Raw genomic sequence first — 22264 nt, forward strand, 5'->3', positions numbered from 1 at the left:
GTGTTCTGGCCCTTTACCCTATAATTATGAATCCATGTATCAAAAGCATATGGTTTTTTTACTTTCGGTCCATTGAAGATCAATCTACTGGGTTTGCGCCATGTGACAGAAGACAGTCGTCTTTTATTCCATATCTCTTCCCACCATCTCTCAGGTTTCGAACCAACCCTAGGGCTCCAACAAAGAAGTTTTTAATTCCAGCCATTGGAATTTCTCCCTAGAGACACAGTAGATTTTCAAGTTTTAAGGCTTTTCTCTTATTATTCTTTGTTTGTTGTTATTTCCCATTTTAGGGTTAGCTAAGCCTTTTCTTTGAATTTTGACCCTGCTCCTGCTCTTTATTTGTTTTCATGCTCTTCTTGTATTCTTCTTAACTTCCCTGGAAAAATAAGAAATAAAAATAAAAAAAGCTATGTAGCAAGAAAGTAGTTATGTGATCGAAGCGGTACAATCTTATTTTCACCCCTTCTTATTTCTCCAATTTCTTTTTTTTATTTAATTTCTTAGCTCATTAACATTAGCATGTGTACAAACAGTCATACACTACCAAATCATTCAGAATATAATGATATATACGAGATCATTTGAACCAAACTTCAACATTCTTTTTAATGAACAAATTTTCAGTCCTCAGATCCCTTCAGGTTCCATAACAAGTGCAACTCACAAGCATGTGAATATTTCAGAAGAGGTGACATCAAGAACAGTGACAAATTTAATTTCATCAAGTACCTTTCTTTTTTTATTCAATTTCTTAGTTCATTAACATTAGCATGTGTACAGTCATACGCTTCCAAATCATTCAGAATATAATGATATATAAGGCATGTTTTGAACCAAACTTCAACATTCTTTTCAATGAACAGATTTTGTCCTCCGATCCCTTCAGGTTCCATAACAAGTGCAAATCAAAAGCATATGAATATTTCAGAAGAGGTGACATCAAGAACAAGGACAAAAAAATTTTAATTTCATCAAATTCCTTTTTGAAATAAATTTGCCTCTCAATTTCAGTCACTAACTTTCAGAGGTCTCCGGTGAGGATGAGTCATGGTCCCATTTATTGCTCACTAATTTTATCAAGTTCCTTTCAATTCTAAGCATACAAAACCCATAGACCAAAACAGGGTAATAAAAAATGAACATTAAGCATTTCAACATTCAGGTATCTGTTGGAACAAGTATGCTCTAGCAAGTTAAAAATCTACTAAGAGATTTTATTGTAAATAATAATCACAAGCAAGAGATCATTGGACACACAAGGTGCCAAGCTTTTGACTTCTGTAAAGGTCTAGACAAAGACAGCAAATAGGAAGTGGATTACTCTCTTTTCATACTGTTGTGAAAGAAGCTGCCTTGTTTGGGCATCCTCAAAGTGAACTAGGATTTGAATGAATTACCAAACATCAGGCATACTATAATCGTCACTCCAATATTGAAAATCCCGCAATATAATATAGCTGCAACAAATGAAACAAGTATTACAAAAGAAATAAAAAAGGCATGTGAGACCATGGAAAAATATTAGCTCAAGATGAGTTAAAATGAAAATTCTGCCCTTTCAAAGAAAGTCCTTGCAAATTAATCAAATGTTCATGACAATAATTGGCAAATTTCATCCTTAATTTGCAAGCATTGTCTAAATTTAAATTTCAAGTAACACCCCACAGAATTATAACAGCAATGGAAAAAAAGAAAAAAGAAAAAAGGTGCGGTTTCTATGTGAATGCAAAACAAAGGATTGGCTGAAGTGCAATTGTTAGTCACTTGATGACTAGAACCAGTGGAAATTGTGATGGTTCATTGAAGAACAAATATTCGGAGGAACTGAATGAACAACATAACAGAAACCAACACTGATAGGAAAGTGAAAAATTTATTAAAGGACTAGCTAGCTCAACTAACCACAGGGACAAGGCACACTCTGCTTGCTACCTTGCCACTTTTGTTAAAATTTGATTAAGATGTAACTAAAATATGGACATGCTTGATGGTGAGATTGCGATTTTGGTATTGGAGTGGAAAAAGGGAGCGAGTATTGACGAAGTTTGCACTTTGCATAACTCAAACGCAAGTTTCTGTTAAAACTGTGCTTCAAGTATTTCCCCGCATCATGCGTCATAAAATAATCCAAGTGCTAGGAACCTGCAAGTTCTTCAAAGTTCAAGACATGGAGATGCTGTAGTACGACTGATTTGATATATGAAGTTCACAGATCAGAATTCAGAACTGTGTTAGAGAAGGTGCTCCAGCTGCCTCAAGCCAATCTGATGGCATGCATTATACTGATACTAGAGCTCAGCGAGATGGACCTGAACTGAGCTCACAAGAGTCTAATAAATCCAGTCCAATGCAGCACATGAACCTTTGGATCAATCAGTTTTGGAGAGGGATGAGAGAGCTGCAATTATGGACAATCCAACTCAAGATATATTTATGCTGTAAATCCTCCAGCTACGTGCATTTCCTCAGATGATTATGAGAATGAAATTACGTAGGAATTGAGATAGATACTTATGTAGAGACCCGGAAAATTTATTCATGAAAAAAAAAAAATAATAATAATAATAATAATAATAAAGGAGAGAGAAAGGGGAAGAAATCTTAAAAGGGGGAAAAACAACAGGGATTCGTCGACGAACCTAGGGTCTTCGTCCACAAATGTCCCTATAGAAATCGTCGACGAAGTACACGTGTCTCGTCGACGAGAAGATACCGAGAGTTTGGGGATTTCAGGGAATTTAGGTTTGTCAACGAACTAGCCTCCTCATCGACGAAGTGTCTTCATGAGTTCGTCAATGAATCACTTGAACTCGTTGACGGACGCCGGCCTATAAATAGCTTTTCCGTCATTTTCAGTGAGATATTTTCTCTCTTACTTTCTCTCTCTAACCTACGATTCTCTCTCTCTCTCTTCGATTCCAGCTTCGTTATAGCTCAGAGACGATCGGGAACTGCCACGAAATTCGTGGGGAGATTCTCTACAACTTAGTCGGAGTAAATTTTCAATTTGGAGTTCCAGGGCACCATCCCAAAATCAGGGTAAGTGAAGTATTTTAATGTTTAATAGGCTATTTGGAGTATTCGAAACCTAGGAAGTGTTAAAAGAAAGTTGTTTTGGGAAATAAGTTGTTTAACTTGGGGAAAATGTGATTTTTAGGATTTTAAGTTTCGGACGCCGCAGGAGTAGGATTTGGGTGTTTACAAGCCATTCAGTAAGTCAGGTAAAGGGAATAAATTATAACGGGTATTTTGAAAATTATCGGTTGAATTAATATGTAAAAATGTGAGTATGATATTTTGCCTAGAATTATTATCTTAAGAATATCAGATAAAATTCGTGTGGCATATGATTGTTTTGGAAATATGTTTAAAATTGAGTGTGTGTTTTGCACTGAGAATAATAAGTCTATGATATATATATATATATATATATATATATTTATTTATTGAAAGGCTTTATGTAGAAATGGAAATAATGGAAAACAGTTATGTTTTATATACTAAACTGCGATAATATGAGAATGGTTTATTGAGAAACATTGAAAAGTGCGATGTACTGTAGAGTATCTTCTAAGAAATAATGAAATATGAAATATGGAAATGCTTTATTGAGAAATGTTGTTATTATGAGATGAAATGTGTATTAAAATGATGAAAATATCAGTAATACGATGAGATGAATTGCGAATGCTAAAAATGAAAATATTGCAATGTGAACTCTGCAATGCAAATCTTGAAATGTGAATATTGAGATAGGAAAATTGAATTGTGAAAATTAAAATGAGAATACTGAAATGTGAACATTGCAATGTGAATAATGCAATGTGAATGATGAACGGTGATTGTGAATAATGCAATATGAATAAGGAACTGTGAATACAAAAATGTGAAATGTGAATGATGAAATATGAAGAATGTTTTCAAGGTAGTATAACCTCAACCATGGGGTGGTGAATATTTTCATGACAGTATAATCTCGACCATGGGGTGAAGCATGGCGTGGAAAAATATTTTCAGGGCAGTATAACCTCGACCATGGGGTGAAGCATGACGTGAAGAATATCTTCAGAGTAACATAACCTCGACCATGGGGTGAAGCATGGCATAGAAAGAATATTCTCAGGACATCCATTACTCATGTGCTAGATAATGAAATAAAATTGAAAGTAAAAAGAAAGAGCGTGAGTTTAATAACATAGATAAATAAGGCGAAGTAAAATTCTCCGCCTGAGGGCTTGCTGAGTAAGGTGAGTGCCCTGAAAAGTATCAGTTGTAGTTGTACCCGAGATAATCGGGCAGAGTTACAAACGATATCAAAACAGAGGAGATCTACATGTATGGGCGTGTAATCTCCCCTATTCTCGGGAACTTTCGCTAGTAAATATGAGTTACATGTGAATGAGATGAAAGATGAAAATAAAGCTTATAAAACCTTGTGTTTTATATCTATATGATTATGAGAATGATTGGTGTATTTTCTCAGATGGTATTATCACTGAAATGTATATGTATATTATGATATAATGAAACCCATACTGTCAGACACTATAAATAATTTATTCCATCTTACTGAGATGTGTTTCACCCAATTATCTAAATATTTCAGGGAATCATGACAGGTCTGGAGATAGAGCTCCGAGATAGAGGGGAGCTGATACCATGATTAGACAGGGTAAGTGTTTTGAGCTAGGGATGGAGGATTCCCCTAGAGTTTTGATTGATTTTGCGAATGTGTTGGATATGTGATTATATATATGGATGTATAGTACTCGGGTTATTTGTACTCTGAATGATTTGCATATATTGACTTCCGCTAATAGGATTGTTATATAAGTTTGATTGATTAACCGGTATCCCACTTCGATTCGGGTGATGCTAATACGGTATCAGAGTTTCTAACGTGGCTGATGTGTAATTTGAATATTTATTGTTTATGGATGTAAATAAAAAAAAAAATGGTATGAAAATCGAGGTGTCACAGTTTGGTATCAGAGCCTAGGTTACTGAGTTCTGCAAACTTTAGTAAACAACGGAATACAATACCAAAGTATAGGAATAGATTTTGATGAGAATAATGGATAAATAGATTGAGATATGAGTTAGTTATTGTTAGAGGATGAGATTGAGAATTTAGGGTTCTATCTTACGACCTGGAGGCAGGTGGTTGTTTTTATGATTTTCCTGTGGTGACGGTTTTAGGAAAACCATGGATACTATCGCCGGTTCTTGTTTATGAGTGGTAGGACTGAATCTTGAATTAGGATCTAGTTTGTTGAGTGTATTAGTAATGTTGAGGTGATAAAATTCTAAAACTGTTTTATACTATTTTCAGGATGGACCCAAGGAGTAGTAATGCACAAGCTAGAGGTGACAATGCAAGACCTTCCAGTATAGGTGGCGGAGACCCTGATGCAGTGCTACGTAGCGTCACCCAGCAGGTGATGGCAAAGATGGCTAGGAGTTTAGAAGAGCGGAGCTGCACAATTGAGCAGTTCACGCATATGAAACCCCCGTCGTTTGCTGGAGGGGCTAACTCACTGGTAGCTGAAAACTGGGTCCAGGATATGGAGGATATGTTAGCAGTCCTCCCATGTACATATGAGCAGACGGTACTGTTTGCGACATTCAAATTGATTAGGGAAGCTAAACGTTGGTAGAGATTAGCGAGACTACTAAAAGAGCAGAGACCTAAACCTGTAGCGGTGACATGGAGCCGCTTCAGGGAGATCTTTTTCGAGAAATACTCCCCCACTACTGTTAAAAGTGCGAAGGCAGCAGAGTTCTTGCACTTGACGCAAGGGTCGATAACAGTACAAAAATATGTAGCTAGATTCATCGAACTATCCCGGTTTGCCACATATTTGGTGCCAGATGAGGAGAAGATGGCGAGGAAGTTCGAGGAGGGCCTGAGACAGAGCTTGTTTGAGCAGGTCATAGGCTTCTGGGCCCAGACTTTTTGCAGAGGTAGTGCATAGAGCTGCAGTGATTGAAAGTGGCCTACAGATAAGCACTGCAGTGCAGAGCCAGGGAAAGAGACCCGTGCCTCCATATTTTTAGGCAAGGTCCAGCCGAAAGCCATGGAGGAGGCAAGATTACAGAGGGGTACGGAGACAAGGAGGGCGAGATCGGGCAGTATAGGACAGACAAATGCCCCACTTTGTCCCATATGCTACAAGAGACACCTTGGGGAGTGTCAGGTTAAGGAGATTGTTTGTTATCGATGCCATCAGCCTGGACATATGGTGAGAGATTGCCGAGCACCGCCAGCTGTTGCGTCTGTTCTTAGACCATACAGAGGAGGTCACCAAGCACCTCAAGGTAGACAACAGAGGAATACCGCCATGGCATGAGTTTATGTGCCAACACCGTGGGATGCTGAGGTAGTAGGAGACGTCGTGAAAAGTACTGTTTCAATACTGTCATATAAAGCAACTACTTTGTTTGATTTAGGGGTGATTCATTCTTTTATCGCCTAAGAATTTGTTGAATTTTGTGGGTTAAAAAATCAGCCGTTAGATGTCAGTTTGTCAGTGGCTACGCCGACAAGGGCTATAGGGATATGTAAGAAGGTACTCAAGAACTATCCAGTTTATATTCAGGAGAGGTCTTTACCAGTTAATCTGGTGGCTTTAGATATGCATGGGTTCAAGATAATTATGGAGATGGACTGGCTAGCTGCCCACTATGCCAGTATTGACTGCCATAAGAGAGAGGTAGCGTTCAGACCTCCAAAAGAACAGGAGTACAGATTTTTGGGATTGTGTGTGCACACCCCATCACAGTTGTTATCCGCCATTCAACCAAGCAGGTTGTTGCTAGAAGGCTGTCAGGGATATTTGACTTATGTGAAGGAAGTATCAGAAGGGGAGTTGAGATTAAAAGATATCTCGATAGTAAGGGATTTTCAGATGTATCTCCCGAGGAATTGCCAGAACTACTTCCTGATCGTGAGGTCGAGTCTGTTTTTGATATAATTCTGAGAACAGCACCGATTTTGAAAGCTCCGTATAAAATGACACCGGCAGAATTGAAAGAATTAAAAGAACAGTTGTAGGAACTATTAGATAAGGGATTTATTCGACCCAACGTGTCGCCCTAGGGAGCGCCGGTTTTGTTTGTGAAGGACGAGTCGATGAGGATGCGCATCGACTATCGAAAAATTAATAAAGTGACTATCAAGAATAAATACCCGCTTCCCCACATCAATGATTTGTTTGACCAGCTACAAGGGACAGATTTTCTCGAAAATAAATCTACGGTCTGGATACCATCAGGTGAAAGTTAGAGCATATGATGTTTTAAAAACGACATTCAGGTCTCGATATGGCCACTACGAATTCTTGGTTACGCCGTTTAGACTGACAATGCTCCTGTAGTGTTTTAGATCTGATGAACAGGATCTTTCACCAGTATTTAGATCAATTTGTGGTGGTGTTTATCGACGATATACTGGTTTATTCAAAGAGCCCAGAGGAGCACGAGGAACATTTGAGAATAGTGTTTCAGGTGCTGAGGGAAAGGAAACTGTATGCAAAACTCAAGAAGTGTGAGTTCTGGCTAGAACAGGTTACCTTCCTTTGACACGTGGTATCCAAGGATGGTATTTCAATAGATCCGAGCAACATTGAGGCGGTAGTAGATTGGGTGCAACCAAAGAATGTGCAGGAAATCAAAAGTTTCCTGAGATTGGCTGGGTACTACCGCAGGTTTGTTGAGGGTTTTTCTAAATTGTCAAGTCTGTTGACTAAATTGATCAAGAAAGGTGTGAAATTCGAGTGGACCGATAAATGTGAGTGGAGATTCCAAGAGTTGAAGCAACGGCTCATCACTGCACCGGTGTTGACGATTCCTTCGGGTGAAGAGAGTTTCGTAATTTACAGTGATGCGTCACTTAAAGGACTCGGTTGTGTTCTGATACAGTAGGGGAGAGTTATAGCATGTCTCACTACAATTGAAAGAATATGAGAAGAATTACCCTACCCATGATTTAGAGTTGGCAGCAGTGGTCTATGCATTAAAGATTTGGAGACATTATCTCTATGAGGGTAGGTGTGAAATTTTTACCAATTACAAGAGCCTGAAGTATTTCTTCACGCAGAAAGAATTAAACATGAGGCTGAGGAAATGGTTAGAACTGATAAAAGATTATGACTGCACCATCAATTACCACCTGGGAAAGGCTAATGTGGTAGTTGATGCTTTGAATCGAAAATCAGTGGGAGCATCAGTATTTGTAGTGGTGATGCAGCATCTGATTCAGATGGATTTGGAAATGCTTGGGGTGGAACTTGTAGAGGGCGATCATCAGGCATTTATTGTCAATCTTGTATTGCAACCGACTTTACAAGAAAAAATAAAAACAGCTCAAAAGGGTGATGCGGAGTTAGTAGAGCTTATGGGAAAAGTACAAGATGGTTAGGAGGCAGATTTTAGCATCTCAGATGATGGAGTCTTGAGATTCCATACCAGACTGTGTGTACCTACCAACCTTGAGATTAAGAAAGTGATTCTGGAGGAAGCGCACCAATCCTTATATATGGCACATCCTGATAGTACTAAAATGTATAAGGATCTTCGAGAGTCTCTTTGGTGGAGCGGTATGAAAAAAGAGATTGCCGAGTTTGTGAATCAGCGTTTAACATGCCAATAGGTAAAAGCTGAGCATCAGAAACCGGCGGGATCATTACAGCCACTTCACATTCCTAAGTGGAAGTGGTAACATATAACGATGGATTTTGTTACAGGATTACCACCGGTATTACATGGACAGGGCATCATTTGGGTAATTGTAGACCAACTTACGAAGACTACCCATTTTCTACCTATCAGAGTTAACTACTACTTAACTAGACTGGCAGAGTTGTATAAACAGGAGATAGTCAGAATGCATGGCGTGTCAGTGTCCATAGTTTCGGACCGAGATTCATGGTTTACATATCAGTTTTGGAGGAGTTTGCAGAAGGTCATGGGTTCTCAGTTATCGTTCAGCACAGCATTTCCTCTTCAGACAGATGGCTAGACGGAGAGAATGATATAAATATTGAAGGATATGCTGCAAGTTTGTGTGCTGGACTTCGGAGGTAGTTGGATAAAGTTTTTGCCATTGGTTGAATTTGTATACAATAACAACTATCAGGTTAGCATTTGGATGGCACCATATGAGGCGCTATACGGCAAGAGGTGTCGATCCCCGTTATATTGGGATGAGATTGGGAAAAGACAGATATTATGGTTAGAGCTGATATGGCAGACTTATGATAAAGTCAGACTCATCATAGACAGGATTAGAATAACACAGAATCGGTAGAAGAGTTATACAGATACTCACCGACGAGAGTTAGAGTTTGACGCAAGGGATCATGTGTTTCTGAAGGTGACACCGTTGAAAGGAGTTATGAGATTTAGGAGGAAGGGTAAGCTAAGCCCTAGATATATTGGATCATTTGAGATTTTAGAAAAAGTGAGTCCAGTTACCTACAAGTTGGCATTACCGCCGGTTTTGACTAGAACCCACAACATATTTCATGTTTCCATGTTGAGGAAATACTTCTCAGATTCCTCCCATGTGATTAGTCATGAAGCACTAGAGTTCGATGATACATTATCTTATGAAGAGATGTCAGTACAAATTTTAGACTGGAAGGAACAAGAGTTGCGTACAAAGAGGATTCCACTAGTAAAAGTGTTATGGCATAGTCATGCAGTAGAGGAAACTTCCTGGGAATTAGAGGAACAGATGCGCCTGAGATACCCACACCTGTTTAGTGGGACTCAAGGTTGAAGGTATGTATTTTTTATTTGAATAGTGTAGTATAGGATAGGTAGTGTTTTAATTTTGTTTATGAATGATTTTGGAAGAATTTTATTTTGGGTCATTTTAATCTCCTAGGACCGCAAATGTAACCACGGTATTCCTCCGTCATAAGTGAAGGTAATTAATAAAATTGGGATGTTTTCTGTAAGGGTGAAAGATAGTGAATAACAATTTTGAGGATGAAATTTTATGAGGAGAGGAGAATGTAGAGACCTGAAAATTTTATTCATGAATAATAATAATAATAATAATAAAGGAGAGAGGGCAAGAAATTTTAAAAGGGGTAAACGGCGGGAATTCGTCGACGAACCCAGGGTCTTCTTCGACGAATGTCCCTATAGAACTCGTCGACGAAGTACACATGTCTCGTCGACGAGAAGATATCAAGAGTTTGAGGATTTTAGGGAATTTCAAACTCGTCGACAAACTAGCCTCCTCGTCGACGAAGTGCCTTCATGGGTTCGTCGACGAATCACTTGAACTCGTCGACGAACATCGGCCTATAAATAGTTTTTCCATCATTTTCATAGAGATATTATCTCTCTCTCACTTTCTCTCTCTAACCTACGGTTCTCTCTCTCTCTTCGATTCCGGCTTCGTTATAGCTCGGATTGACGATTGGGAACCGCCACGAAGTTCGTGGGGAGATTCTCTACAACTTAGCCAGAGTAGATTTTCAGTTTGGAGTTACGGGACACCATCTCAAAATCAGGGTAAGTGAAGTATTTTAATGTTTAATAGGCTATTTAGAGTATTCGAAACCTAGGAAGTGTTAGACGAAAATTGTTTTGGGAAATGAGTTGTTTAACTTGGGAAATATGTGATTTTTAGGGTTTTGAGTTTCGGACGCCGCGGGCATAGGATTTGGGTGTTTACGAGCCTCTCAGGAAGTCAGGTGAAAGGAATAAATTATAACAGCTATTTTGAAAATTATCGATTGAATTAATATGTGAAAATGTGAGTATGGCATTTTGAGTGTGTGTTTTGCACTGAGAATAATAAGCCTATGATATATATATATATATATTTATTGAAAGGCTTCATGCAGAAATGGAAATAATGGAAACCAGTTATGTTTTATATACTAAACTCGGATAATATGAGAATGGTTTATTCAGAAACATTGAAAAGTGAGATGTACTGAAGAGTATCTTCTGAGAAATGATGAAATATGAAAAATGCAAATGCTTTATTGAGAAATGTTGAATAACGTGAAATGAGATATATATATGTTATTAGGAGACGAAATGTGTATTGAAATGATGAAAATATCAGTAATACGATGAGATGAATTGCGAATGCTAAAAATGAAAATATTGCAATGTGAATTATGCAATGTAAATCTTGAAATGTGGATATTAAGATGGGAATACTGAATTGTGAAAACTGAAATGAGAATACTGAAATGTTAACATTACAATGTGAATAATGCAATGTGAATGATGAATGGTAATTCATGATTGTGAATAATGCAGTATGAATAATGAATTGTGAATACAGAAATGTGAAATGTGAATGATGAAATGCGGAGAATGTTTTTAGGGTAGTATAACCTCAACCATGGGGTGAAGCATGGCGTAAAAAAATATTTTCAGGGCAGTATAACCTCGACCATGGGGTGAAGCATGACGTGAAGAATATCTTCAGAGTAGCATAACCTCAACCATGAGGTGAAGCATGGCGTAGAAAGAATATTCTCAGGGCAACCATGAGTTATAAACATGGATGTTTACTGAAGACACTCATGTGCTAGATGATGAAATGAAATTAAAAGTAAAAAAGAAAGAGTGTGAGTTTAATAACATAGATAAATAAGGTGAAGTAAAACTCTCCACCTGAGAGCTTGCTGAATAAGGTGAGTGCCCTGATAAGTATCAGTTTTAGTTGTACTCGAGTTAATCGGGCAGGATTACAAACGATATAAGAGCAGAGGGGAGCTACATGTATGGGCGTGAAATCTCCCCTATCCTCAGGAACTTTCACTGGTAAATATAGATTACATGTGAATGAGATGAAAGATGGGAATAAAGCTTATAAAACCTTGTATTTTATATCTATATGATTATGAGAACGATTGGTGTAATTTTCTCAGATGGTATTATCACTGAAATGTATATGTATATTATGATATAATGAAACTCATACTGCCACACACTGTAAATAATTTATTTCGTCTTACTGAGATTCACGTCTCACCCAATTATCTAAATATTTCAAGGAACCGTGACAGGCCTGGAGATAAAGCTCCAAGATAAAGGGAAGTTGATATCCTGATTAGACAGGGTGAGTGTTTTAAGCTAGGGATGGAGGATTCCCCTAGAGTTTTGATAGATTTTGGGAATGTATTGGATATGTGATTATATATATGGATGTATAGTACTTTGGTTATTTGTATTCTAGATGATTTTCATATATTGACTTCTGCTGATAGGATTGTTATATAAGTTTGACTGATTATCCAATATCCCACTTTGGGTCGGGTCATGCTAATACGGTATCAGAGTTTTTGACGTGACCGATGTGTGATTTGAATATTTATTGTTTATGGATGTAAATTAAAAAAAAAAATGGTATGAAAATCGGGGCGTCACATAGAGATCAACAAGTAGGGATTAAATAAAAATCATTTAATGTGGCTCAGAAGTCAGATGACATAGAAGGCGACAATTTTTTCTTTGTCTTTGGCTTCGGCTTCACTAGCAAGAAATGACTATGGCACTGTCCTTGCCTCTTGCCTCTGGGCTCTGGGAAGAATTCTACCTCCGGTCTTCCTGTTATGTTGAGAAAGGATACCCCAATTTGGTGAGCAAAAGGGTCCAAAATTGTGAGGCAGTAACCAAAGTAGCCTATAGTCCTGAACAAATGGTCACCGCAAAGAGTTTCTTTTCAGCAACTCTGCTTCCAGAATCTCTTCATAAGGCAACTTCTCTCCTAGTTAACATTGTGGACTGTTGAACCCTCCAAAGGTCTTGTGCTCCCTCATTTGTAGTCAAGAGAACTTATTTTATCTTGTTTTATATAAATGTGTAAAATAATTTTCATTGAATATAAATAGGAATTTTTAAGTCAAGAAACACACAATATGTCATTTTAGTACTCAAATTGATAATGTTTGACTGCATTTCTAGAAGTCTCAAAATCATACACTTTTTGTTACTCGTCATTCAAAGTTACAAGATTGAGGTTGCACTTTTTGTAAGAAAAGAAGTGCAAAACCAAGAATGCAGGATTTTTATCACTCAGGGAAACCAATCTACATGTTAAGGAGCTCCAAAGAATTCCTTCACACTAAAAAACATGAGAAAACAAAAAATAAATAAAAACATACTTCTACCCATTCTCAAAAGAAACCCTAAAATCTTCAAATGCTGAATGACTTTGCAACAACGGAAGTAGGCTAATAATAGGAAATATAAACAAGTTCTTTGAGACAAATCTAAAAATTAAAAAAACACTTCCGTCTCATTTTGTGAAACTCCATTTCTCAAGAAAATTTCCACATTTTTTAAACCAAAATATATGCTACTAATTATGCTCTATATGGCTAGTTTTCTAAAATGTGGAAATCAAGACACAACCAACCCATATGGCCATATTGAAAGAGGGCCATGCTTCCATCCATTTAAGGGTTCATTCATCATAACAAAAATTCAATGCATCCAAATTCAATGCAAATAGGTTCTGAACAGTGAATGGACCATTATCAAAATAATTAATCCCTTCAAAATCCCATTCAAATTTTGGAATTGAATTTTGAATAGTTTCCACAACTTTCTCAATTAATTCCTTCATACAAACCCCATGGTTTATGTAAACCATAAATATACATACTAATCAAAGCATTAGACACACAAATGCACTTGAAGATACGACACAAAATTTCTAGAGCATTAAGAACAAATGTAACTGAAGAGGCCATGAATTTGGAATGAATCTCCACAAAATAACAAGAAGAAAACAATCAAAAGCTAAAAAATAAAACCTTGAATGCAGATGAGAGAGCCTGAAGAATTATGGAAGTCAAAGTGAGAACAGCAGCTGGTGACCCAAGCAGACATTGCCCTATCCTCATCCATGGCATTGGGGTAAAGAATGAATAAGATAGTACTGCAACCACTGCTGGTGCCTTAGGTGCACATTGGATGTGATGGGAAGAATGTGGGAGTCAGGTTTGAAGTTGGAACCCTAAATAGAAATAGAAAAGGTATTAGGGATAGGTGGGCGAGCAACACCAACCATGAATTTCTTAGATCCATTTGGATAGAAATTCAAGAAAATACAAATTAGGGAATTTAAAAACAACCAAATACATAAAATCCAAATATATATATATATATATATATGTAGAGAGAGAGAGAGAGAGAGAGAGAGAGAGAGAGAGAGAGAGAGAGAAGAACCTTCTTAGTGTTATATTCACAGCCACAAGAAGATAGAGGAGCATAAGCATTGAGAGGAGCAACATGTTAGGGATTTCAGGATGTGGAGGGATTACTTTGTTTAGACCTAATTGGATGCACAAAATGAAGAAGAGCGAGGGCGGGACTTTTTTAGTCCTTTTAGCCAAAACCAAATATACATTTAGCGACAGCAACTTTCTTCGCGGCTAAAAACAAACCATTTTTAATACTTCAGTCACAACAAATAAAGGTTGTCCCTAAAGAAAAGGCGTAACCAATGACAATATTTATTGCAGCAAAAAGCAATGCTTTTAGCCACAACATTTTACAATTGTGGATAAGTGTTGTCACCAAAGATTCAATCTGTTGTTCTCTCTCTCTCTCTCTCTCTCTCTCTCTCTCTCTCTCTCTCTCTCTCTCTCTCTCTATATATATATATATATATATATATAATATAAACAGGATCATATATACACATATATACATAGCAAGAGGGATGAGTGGTGAACACAGAAAATGGTATTCTCTATTTCTGTTGAGCTTACTGTTGACATCATCTATAGCGGTGTTTACAACCTTACATACTACATGGAGCCAGAGCCTCCCCAAAAACTGGCTCTTTAATTCTCTCTCATCCCCCTCTCCACCTTCTCCTACACCCTCTTTCTTGTTCTGTTCGTCTGGTGATGAGAAACAACACTACCATTCATAGACCATTGCTATGGGTTTTAAAAGCCTGCTAAGAACTACCCATATATACATATGTATATGTATGTATACGTGTGCATGCACATGATGCATGTATTCAACATTACTTCACTGTTGTCCAAGCATGGATATACTTGTGAATGCAATGGAATTGTAGAATACCTTCTAAGAATCAATTCCAGGTTTTTTGAAAAAAGATTTGTCATATGAAGACCTGATCCGATAAATACTCTCCAAATAAGCCTTTTTTTTTTTTTTACAAAAGCAAAAAACTGACGGAAAATTAAACAGATACTTTTGAGGACACCTAACACAACAACTCACCGCAAGCATCCACTCTAATATGGTTTTGATCCCACGAGTAATCAAGCCCATGAAGTGTCCAAATTGACAACTTGCCATGATGATGACAATGTATAGTCAGATGAATGAACACAACCTTCTATTTGGTGCCTGTGCCAATGAAAGGAAAGGGGCCATCTAATTAACCTTCAACTGATCAATTTATTCAGCAATAACACGTGATATTTTATAGAGCAAGTGTACAATCATATGGTTGAAAGTAACTTCCATTACAAACTTTTGAACCCAATTATTGAACAAATTAGATTCATTTCAGGAACAGTTATTCATACCATATATCCCTCTTTTCTTCCCTATAACTATCCTAATCCTTCTTTCCATAAGTTGATACCCATTAAGCCAGTGTGCTCTTAATCAAATTCATCAACAGCAGGTATAAAATAATTAAACATGAGAAATAAGAAAGAAAAACAATATAATAGAACTAATCTTGAAGGCAGCACATCTGGCTGGACTCAGAACATCTGTTTTTTTTTTTTTTTTCAAGTTGGAAAAATGATTAAACAAAAACCTCCCAAACAGACCATGATACAAGATGATCCGGGGGTGACAGAACAACCCAATTAAAAACCAGATCAAGGTATGAAGCATTTCAAACCTGGGTAGTTCTGTTCATTTTGTCACAAGCCTTGTTTAGTTCAATGATGTTGAGGCAAAAAACTGATACGAAGTTTGTGGCCGTTTACTCCTTTCCCCTATCGCTGTTTGTACTCTTAGAGGCATTTTCTGAATTGATGAGTCCATTTTTGTACAGGATGTCCAATTCATTGAAGTATGGCTGAGTCTTGACATTTTCAATGTGCTTCTTTCCACTGGTTATTGATCTTCTGAAGTACTTGTTGATGTTCTCCCACTTCTCCCTACACTTTTTTGCACTCCGACAATAACCCATACTAAGCAATCCAGCAGATATTTCTTCCCAAAAAGGACCTTTAGCACCTGGACCACGAAACTTCTCATCCAAAGCAGTTCTAAGTGTTATGAGGGCTTGTACTTCAGATTTAGGCCACCTCCTATTGCTTGGATCAAACTTGAAACCCTTCTGGCTATCAATTTCACCCTTACTAACTTCTTCTGCTTGTGAAGTTTCCAATGACTCTGGGATTTGAATTTCATGGCCCAATGTTTTCTGGATGAAGGAAATCAGAGCTAGGCTACGAGATCTCTCCTGAGCTCTAATCTCCTCATCCCTCTTTGCCCTTTCCATCTCCTGCTGCATCCATGATTCTTCTCTAAGTCTTCTCTCTCTCTCCCTTGTCTCTATCATCTCTATCAATTGTTTATGCATCAGTTCTTGTTTCTCTATGACTTTCATCATCAGATTTTCCACAAAATGCTCAAGCTTTTTTCTTGTTTTCCTTTTCCTCTTCTGATTCACACGTTTTGTAATATCCTCTAATGAATCACTGCCATCATCTGATGATGAGCTGGAACCAAAGCATGCATCAGTTAAATTAATTTGAGTAAAAATACAGAATACCAATGCAATTGCAGTCTTCATACATTGGGCACCGTAGCCCTCAAGCTTGTTGATTCTACAATTTTAGCAGCCCATTTTATTAGAGTTATGAGAAATCAACACACGATAAAGCGTAAATTAACACTATCGTAACACATAAGTACTAGTCAATTCCCAACAAACACCAATGAGAAAGCACAACTCCATGGCATCAAGTGCGCCTTCTCCTTTAGTATATATATAATAAACAACACCAAAATGGATTTGATAACATACTATGATTTAAAATCAAACTATGGGTTTGTTTAGGAGCATCGTCAAGGAAGGCAACTTCGAAAGCATATATTTGGGTATCATATTTGCAAAGTTAAAAAGCAATAGTCAAAATGGTTTCAATTTCAAATTACCACAATGAGGGATCGAGTCAAGGTGAGTGTTCATCGGTCATTGTAAAACTCACTAACTTTTGTCAATGTGTTTAGCCTACTTGCCTCCCTCGCTAAACACACGATGTCAACGGAGGTGTTGTTAATGAATTTTGTAGATTCAATGTTTACTGCTTACTTGCCACGACTTTCATGAATTGAAGAATGTTTTCGCTGCTATTTGAATGAATGTTAATGAAAGTGTTTCGTGGATGAATGTTGGTAAACGATAGGCCGCTGGCTAGTTAAACAAGAGTGCTTTAGCTAGCGCCGCACGGCCCTTTCACAACGATGGGAAAATAGTCAGACCATATCTGCCTTCAAATTTTCCCTTCCAAATAGCTGTCAAGTTGTGCATTATGTTGAGCATCACCTAGTGTTTTCTAAGTGTCCCACACACTGAAAAAGAAAAGGCAAGAAATTTAACACTAACAAGAATAACTTATGATGTTTTTATGCATGAAAGAGTTAAATTCCCATTCCCTGTATGTGCATTAAATTTTAAGAGTTAAATCCTCATTCCTTCTTTCTATTTGACAGTGTGCCCATACACAAATACGCACCCACATGCACACACGGGGGGGCATATACACATACAGACACGGAGAGATAGAGAGAGATCAAAAAGATTGAAAAGTAAATACTCACTTGGAATGTTTATATAGATGCAAATCTAGAGCGATATACTCATTTCTCCTTTGTATTTGTCTCGTTGTCCTGGTGCATTAAATAATAAACTGCAAACAAAATTCTATAGTATGACAAACCTAGAGCTTTTCTAAAAAATAAAATTGAATATACATGCAATTGAACAGTTTCAATCGCTTGACGAAATTCAATAAATATTGTTATATTATAAATGACCTGCCAATGACGTCTTCCAACTTTCAAATTCAAATCCCAAGTCTATAAAAGTTTGTCTTTCACTGGCATTCTCCATGTTTTCAAATATTAAAAGAAAAAGTGCAATAATTAATTCAATGTTGTTAAAAAACCTGATTCATATTTTACTATCTCACTCTCAACATCTAAAAATCAAAAAATGATTGGGCTCCCACTCAAAACCTTACAATGGTGAGATGCCTACGGATTCATCCATCCAAATCTTAGGATGATGGGATTTTTGGCACTTAATTTTAACATAAAAATATTTCTTGAATTTTTTATTTTGTTCAATAACACTCTTTTAGCCCAACACCATATGACCAAATGAATAATAAGCTTTAGCAAATGACTTAAAATAGTAAAGGGAAGAAAAAAAAAAATTATTACAGAAAATACTACAACCTCAAATTGCTTTGAGATCATTTTGTCAATTCCCCGATTACTTGTTCTGCGGATTCATGTCTGTGGTCTTAATTGTTTTCATCTCTTTATGGACCAAAGCTTGATATGCATTTTATTTTTCCATTTTCATGCTCTAGTTCTCTTAAATCTTTATCCTTCTTCCTCTCACCAACTCTCTTAAATCTCAATTCTTTTTTCTTCTCCACCACTACCACCAACTAAGTCTTAAGCCCCACTAGGTGGGGCCGGCTAGATGAATCCCCTTCCACCATTCCACACAATTTAAAGCAATATTCTCCAACCATGAGGGGCTGTCAAATCCTAACTGGCTATCTCATTCGAAGTTATTCTAGGTCTACCCTCCTCCAAAACCACTAACATTAATTGGCTTACTAATCCCCACAAGTGCGCTCACACTACAAGTGCCCAAACCATTCCAACCATCCTTCCCCTATCTTTTTTCTTCTTTAATTCTCTAAAATTTAGTTTTCTTGTTTCATTCTGCTAGCCAGTCTAGATCCAATCTACATCCAAAATCTGTGAGTCAAATGTTCAAATAAAGGAAATGACCTCTCTAAGCATGGAGTGTGACTGAGTCTATTTTCATTTTTGTTAGAGTGTTCTACATCATGGAGAGTAACTTCAGATCACCATTAATTCAATATAGCTTTTACAACCATCACAATAATGCCTTAGGAGTTAGGCCCACTATATAGGATGAGCTATACGAATCCTTTTCTACCATTTAATATTGTTTAGGTCCACATAATTTTAAGTGTTACTAAAAAACATCATGAATAATTTTATTTCCGCAGCCTTAATCATGTCTTAGGCCTTTGTTTCTTAACATCAACTACCCCAAATCCTTTAGAAGGCACGTAAGCACTCTTTTTAAATTTAAATTAAATGTTATTTCTAGTTGATAAACTTACAATCTAATCCCCAAAACCTCTATGTGGTTCAAAGTTGGTTTTAACAACATCAATTAATCTTCCTTCAACGTGAAGTACTTGACTAAATAGAATAAAATATCAAGGATAATAAAGAGATTATTACTTTTCATAAAGGGAGCTAAAGAGAATCTTTCAATATTTTTAATTTTATTTTTTAGCCTTGAAGTACCTATTTAATAGTGATGCAATGAAGTTTTTAAGAGAAAGAAAAACTTAAGATCGGTTCAACTTAAATGTTTCCAAAAAGGGTCAAAATAGGTGCTTATTGTTGTACAATATACACATAATATTGTGTATTGAAAGATGCAGCCAAAATGTCTCAAGTCCATACAGGTCATACCAGCTTTCTTAAACAATCACTTGAAACATATAGCCTAATATTTCCTAATAATAAAAATCATCCAGCAAGTTGAAAATAAATTTTGATGTACATAAGAATCATTCGATTAATGATATGTATCATAGAATTTGCGGAGGCAATTTCTTTACCTTTCCTCCTTTTTTTTTTTTGGGAAGTCACACCTAGATATAATAAAATAGCATCTCATTTTTTTCCTCTGGTTCAGAGAGTTTCCAAATGCTACCTATAATAATAATAATAATAATACAGGAAGAGATACAAATCATGAAAAGGAAGTCAGAATGTTATCCAAACGATTCCTTACACTAGGCATAGCATGCTTTGTCTAAGGACACATAAATGAGTTAGGCAATCAAAACCATACAATTACAAAATTGGTGAAAAAAAAATGCCATTTTTTAACCCGTTAACAGCCAATGACGTGACAATCATTCAAAAGGTAAAAAGTTCAACAAGACTGCAATCACCATACAAATTACTTAAAAAAAAAATGATTAATGTCATATAAATAGTAATTAAAATATGCATCATCGACTCAACAAGACTATGAAATGCTGTCATCCTTTCCTCTTTTTTCCTCTGTTCAAAAAGCTTTCAAATCTAACTCTATTTGCATAAATAAAAAATAATATAATACAGTAACAAAAAAAAATACATTACACAAATCATGAAAGAGAAGTCAGAATATTATCAAAATCATTTCCAGTCCTGGGCTTTCTCCCGCCAACGTCCCCCCCCCCCCCTCTTTTTTTTTCTCTTTTTTCCTCTACAGATAAAAAGTAAGGAACTGAAAATATCATAACCAAGGAAAAGAATGGTGCCCACATATACATGCAAAAGGTATAGAAGTTGTACAAGAGTGGATTCATAATACAACTTTTTAAAAAAAAAAAAAAAGTACTTAATCCAACAATATCAGATATTGAGACAAAATTTCTAGGGATTAGAGAAAGCATGCAATTACTAATTCAGAGAAAATGTCATTTCAACCACCCCTAAACAACCAACGATGACGATTTACATTCGAAAGGTTAAAAATCAAATGGATCAAGATCATCTAGAGTTCATCTTGGGTGGAGTTTCGTAGAGTAAAAGTCCGCATCTATAATTAGCTATCTCTTATGCACACTCTCTGTCCAACAAATACACAAGTAATGCGGTATTACTAAAGAGCAGTTCTACAGTTCAGACGTAAAGTAAGTTTAGATGACCTTTACGGGAAAGAAAAAAAAAAGATAAATGCAATATAATTAGACACTGAGGCAACCATTTCTAGGGATTAACGAGAAAGAAAACATTACCCAGATTCTTTCTCAAATAAAAGTTCCTCCGGGTTCAGATTAACATCCTCAGCATTCACCTCCACCTTTACTTGAGAAGGCACCGCCGGAACCTCCCCAGACAGGTACCCGTTTCCGCCGACACCGCCGCTGTTCGGCTGCTCAGACGTCAGCGAATCAGAGCACTCGAAAGGCTCGCCGTCGATTGGAGACAGCTTGTCGTAAGCGAGAAACCCTAAATCCATGCTCTGGCAGTTCAGTAGGGATCCTGAGAGACTCACTGGAGATTCGGAATATTCCGCCGGAGCCTTGCCGTTGCACCGGATAGGGCGGAGCTTCTGAGGCGGCAGTTGCGCCCGACGATTGATCTCCGAAGAATGAACCGTTGCCACCGGCGGATGATCGTAGAGCAAGTCGGCGGGTTCAGGGAAGGGAGCGATTTCGTCGGGAAAGTCGTCGGCGGCGAAGAGCTCCATTGGAGGCGGATGGGGTAAAAAAAAAATGGCGGCCTAAAGGGCGTGAGAGGGTCGGTGAAATGGGGTGAGTAAAAGGGGGTAAATGGGTAAAAGGGCCGTCGGCAATTCGATTTTACAAATGTTTCCCTTTATTTGTTTGTATTTTCTGAGTTGCTCCTCGGGATTACGTGTCGCGGCCTGCATTTATTTCCTATAACGGCGCCGTTTGATGAGACTGCCCTTGAGTGCATATAAGGAAAAATTTTAAAGGCCCATTATAGGAGTTTTTTCCTTATTTAATATTATTTTAATAAAAATTATTTTAAAAACAGTTGGAACATTATTTCTTAAATCAACGTGCCAAAAAAAAATATTGGATGAACAACATTTTTTTAATTTGGACATAAAAACACGAGTGATACATGAGCATTAAAAGACACTATACCAAGTAGTATTTTTAATTAAAAAAAAAAAAAGTTGAATGAAACAGCATTTTTTGCATTCCCTGTGAAAGAGAGAAGCACGGGTGACAAGTGACTATCTAATGACGCTACATCAAGTTACGTTTTTAGTCAAAAGAATGTTTGATGAAACAACACTTTTTGTATGCCCTATGCAAGAGTATAAAATGAAAAACGATTGATGAAAAAGCATTTTTTTTTTTCAATACTAAATAACAACAAATAATGTCTCTTTTATCCCAAAGTGACGATCCAACAATGAATATTTTCAATATTTATTTCATTATTTTTTATTGCA

The 22264-nt window shown here is 36.9% G+C and overlaps 2 protein-coding genes across 3 annotated transcripts; one reads left to right on the top strand and one right to left on the bottom strand.

Moving 5' to 3' along the window:
- Positions 1-1031: 1031 nt before the first annotated feature.
- LOC131159784 (trihelix transcription factor GT-2) lies at positions 1032-21830 on the bottom strand. 2 transcript variants are annotated; one of them, XM_058114952.1, is made up of 3 exons: positions 21072-21830; positions 15884-16712; positions 1032-1460 (listed from the first exon to the last, which is right to left on the bottom strand). In XM_058114952.1, exons 1-2 carry the CDS (start codon positions 21524-21526, stop codon positions 15968-15970), a joined length of 1200 nt encoding a protein of 399 aa, XP_057970935.1. In that variant the 5' UTR covers positions 21527-21830; the 3' UTR covers positions 1032-1460; positions 15884-15967. The 2 variants fall into 2 exon arrangements, with proteins under 2 accessions (XP_057970935.1, XP_057970936.1); XM_058114953.1 differs by lacking the exon at positions 1032-1460 and adding an exon at positions 13897-14002.
- LOC131160936 (uncharacterized) lies at positions 5337-5978 on the top strand. The gene is made up of 2 exons (XM_058116808.1): positions 5337-5612; positions 5661-5978. Exons 1-2 carry the CDS (start codon positions 5337-5339, stop codon positions 5976-5978), a joined length of 594 nt encoding a protein of 197 aa, XP_057972791.1.
- Positions 21831-22264: the final 434 nt, after the last annotated feature.

This window comes from Malania oleifera, chromosome 7, assembly GCF_029873635.1.
Source record: "Malania oleifera isolate guangnan ecotype guangnan chromosome 7, ASM2987363v1, whole genome shotgun sequence".
NCBI classification, from domain to species: Eukaryota; Viridiplantae; Streptophyta; class Magnoliopsida; order Santalales; family Ximeniaceae; genus Malania; species Malania oleifera.

What these genes read in the sequence shown, in the direction of transcription:
- LOC131159784 (XM_058114952.1), bottom strand. Translation starts at nt 21,526, where the DNA reads ATGGAGCTCTTCGCCGCCGACGACTTTCCCGACGAAATCGCTCCCTTC. An exon ending in TTATTTGAGAAAGAATCTGG is followed by an intron (nt 16,713 to 21,071) that starts GTAATGTTTTCT and finishes CTTTGGTTCCAG; the next exon opens with CTCATCATCAGATGATGGCA.
- LOC131160936 (XM_058116808.1), top strand. Translation starts at nt 5,337, where the DNA reads ATGGACCCAAGGAGTAGTAATGCACAAGCTAGAGGTGACAATGCAAGA. An exon ending in CATGTACATATGAGCAGACG is followed by an intron (nt 5,613 to 5,660) that starts GTACTGTTTGCG and finishes AAACGTTGGTAG; the next exon opens with AGATTAGCGAGACTACTAAA.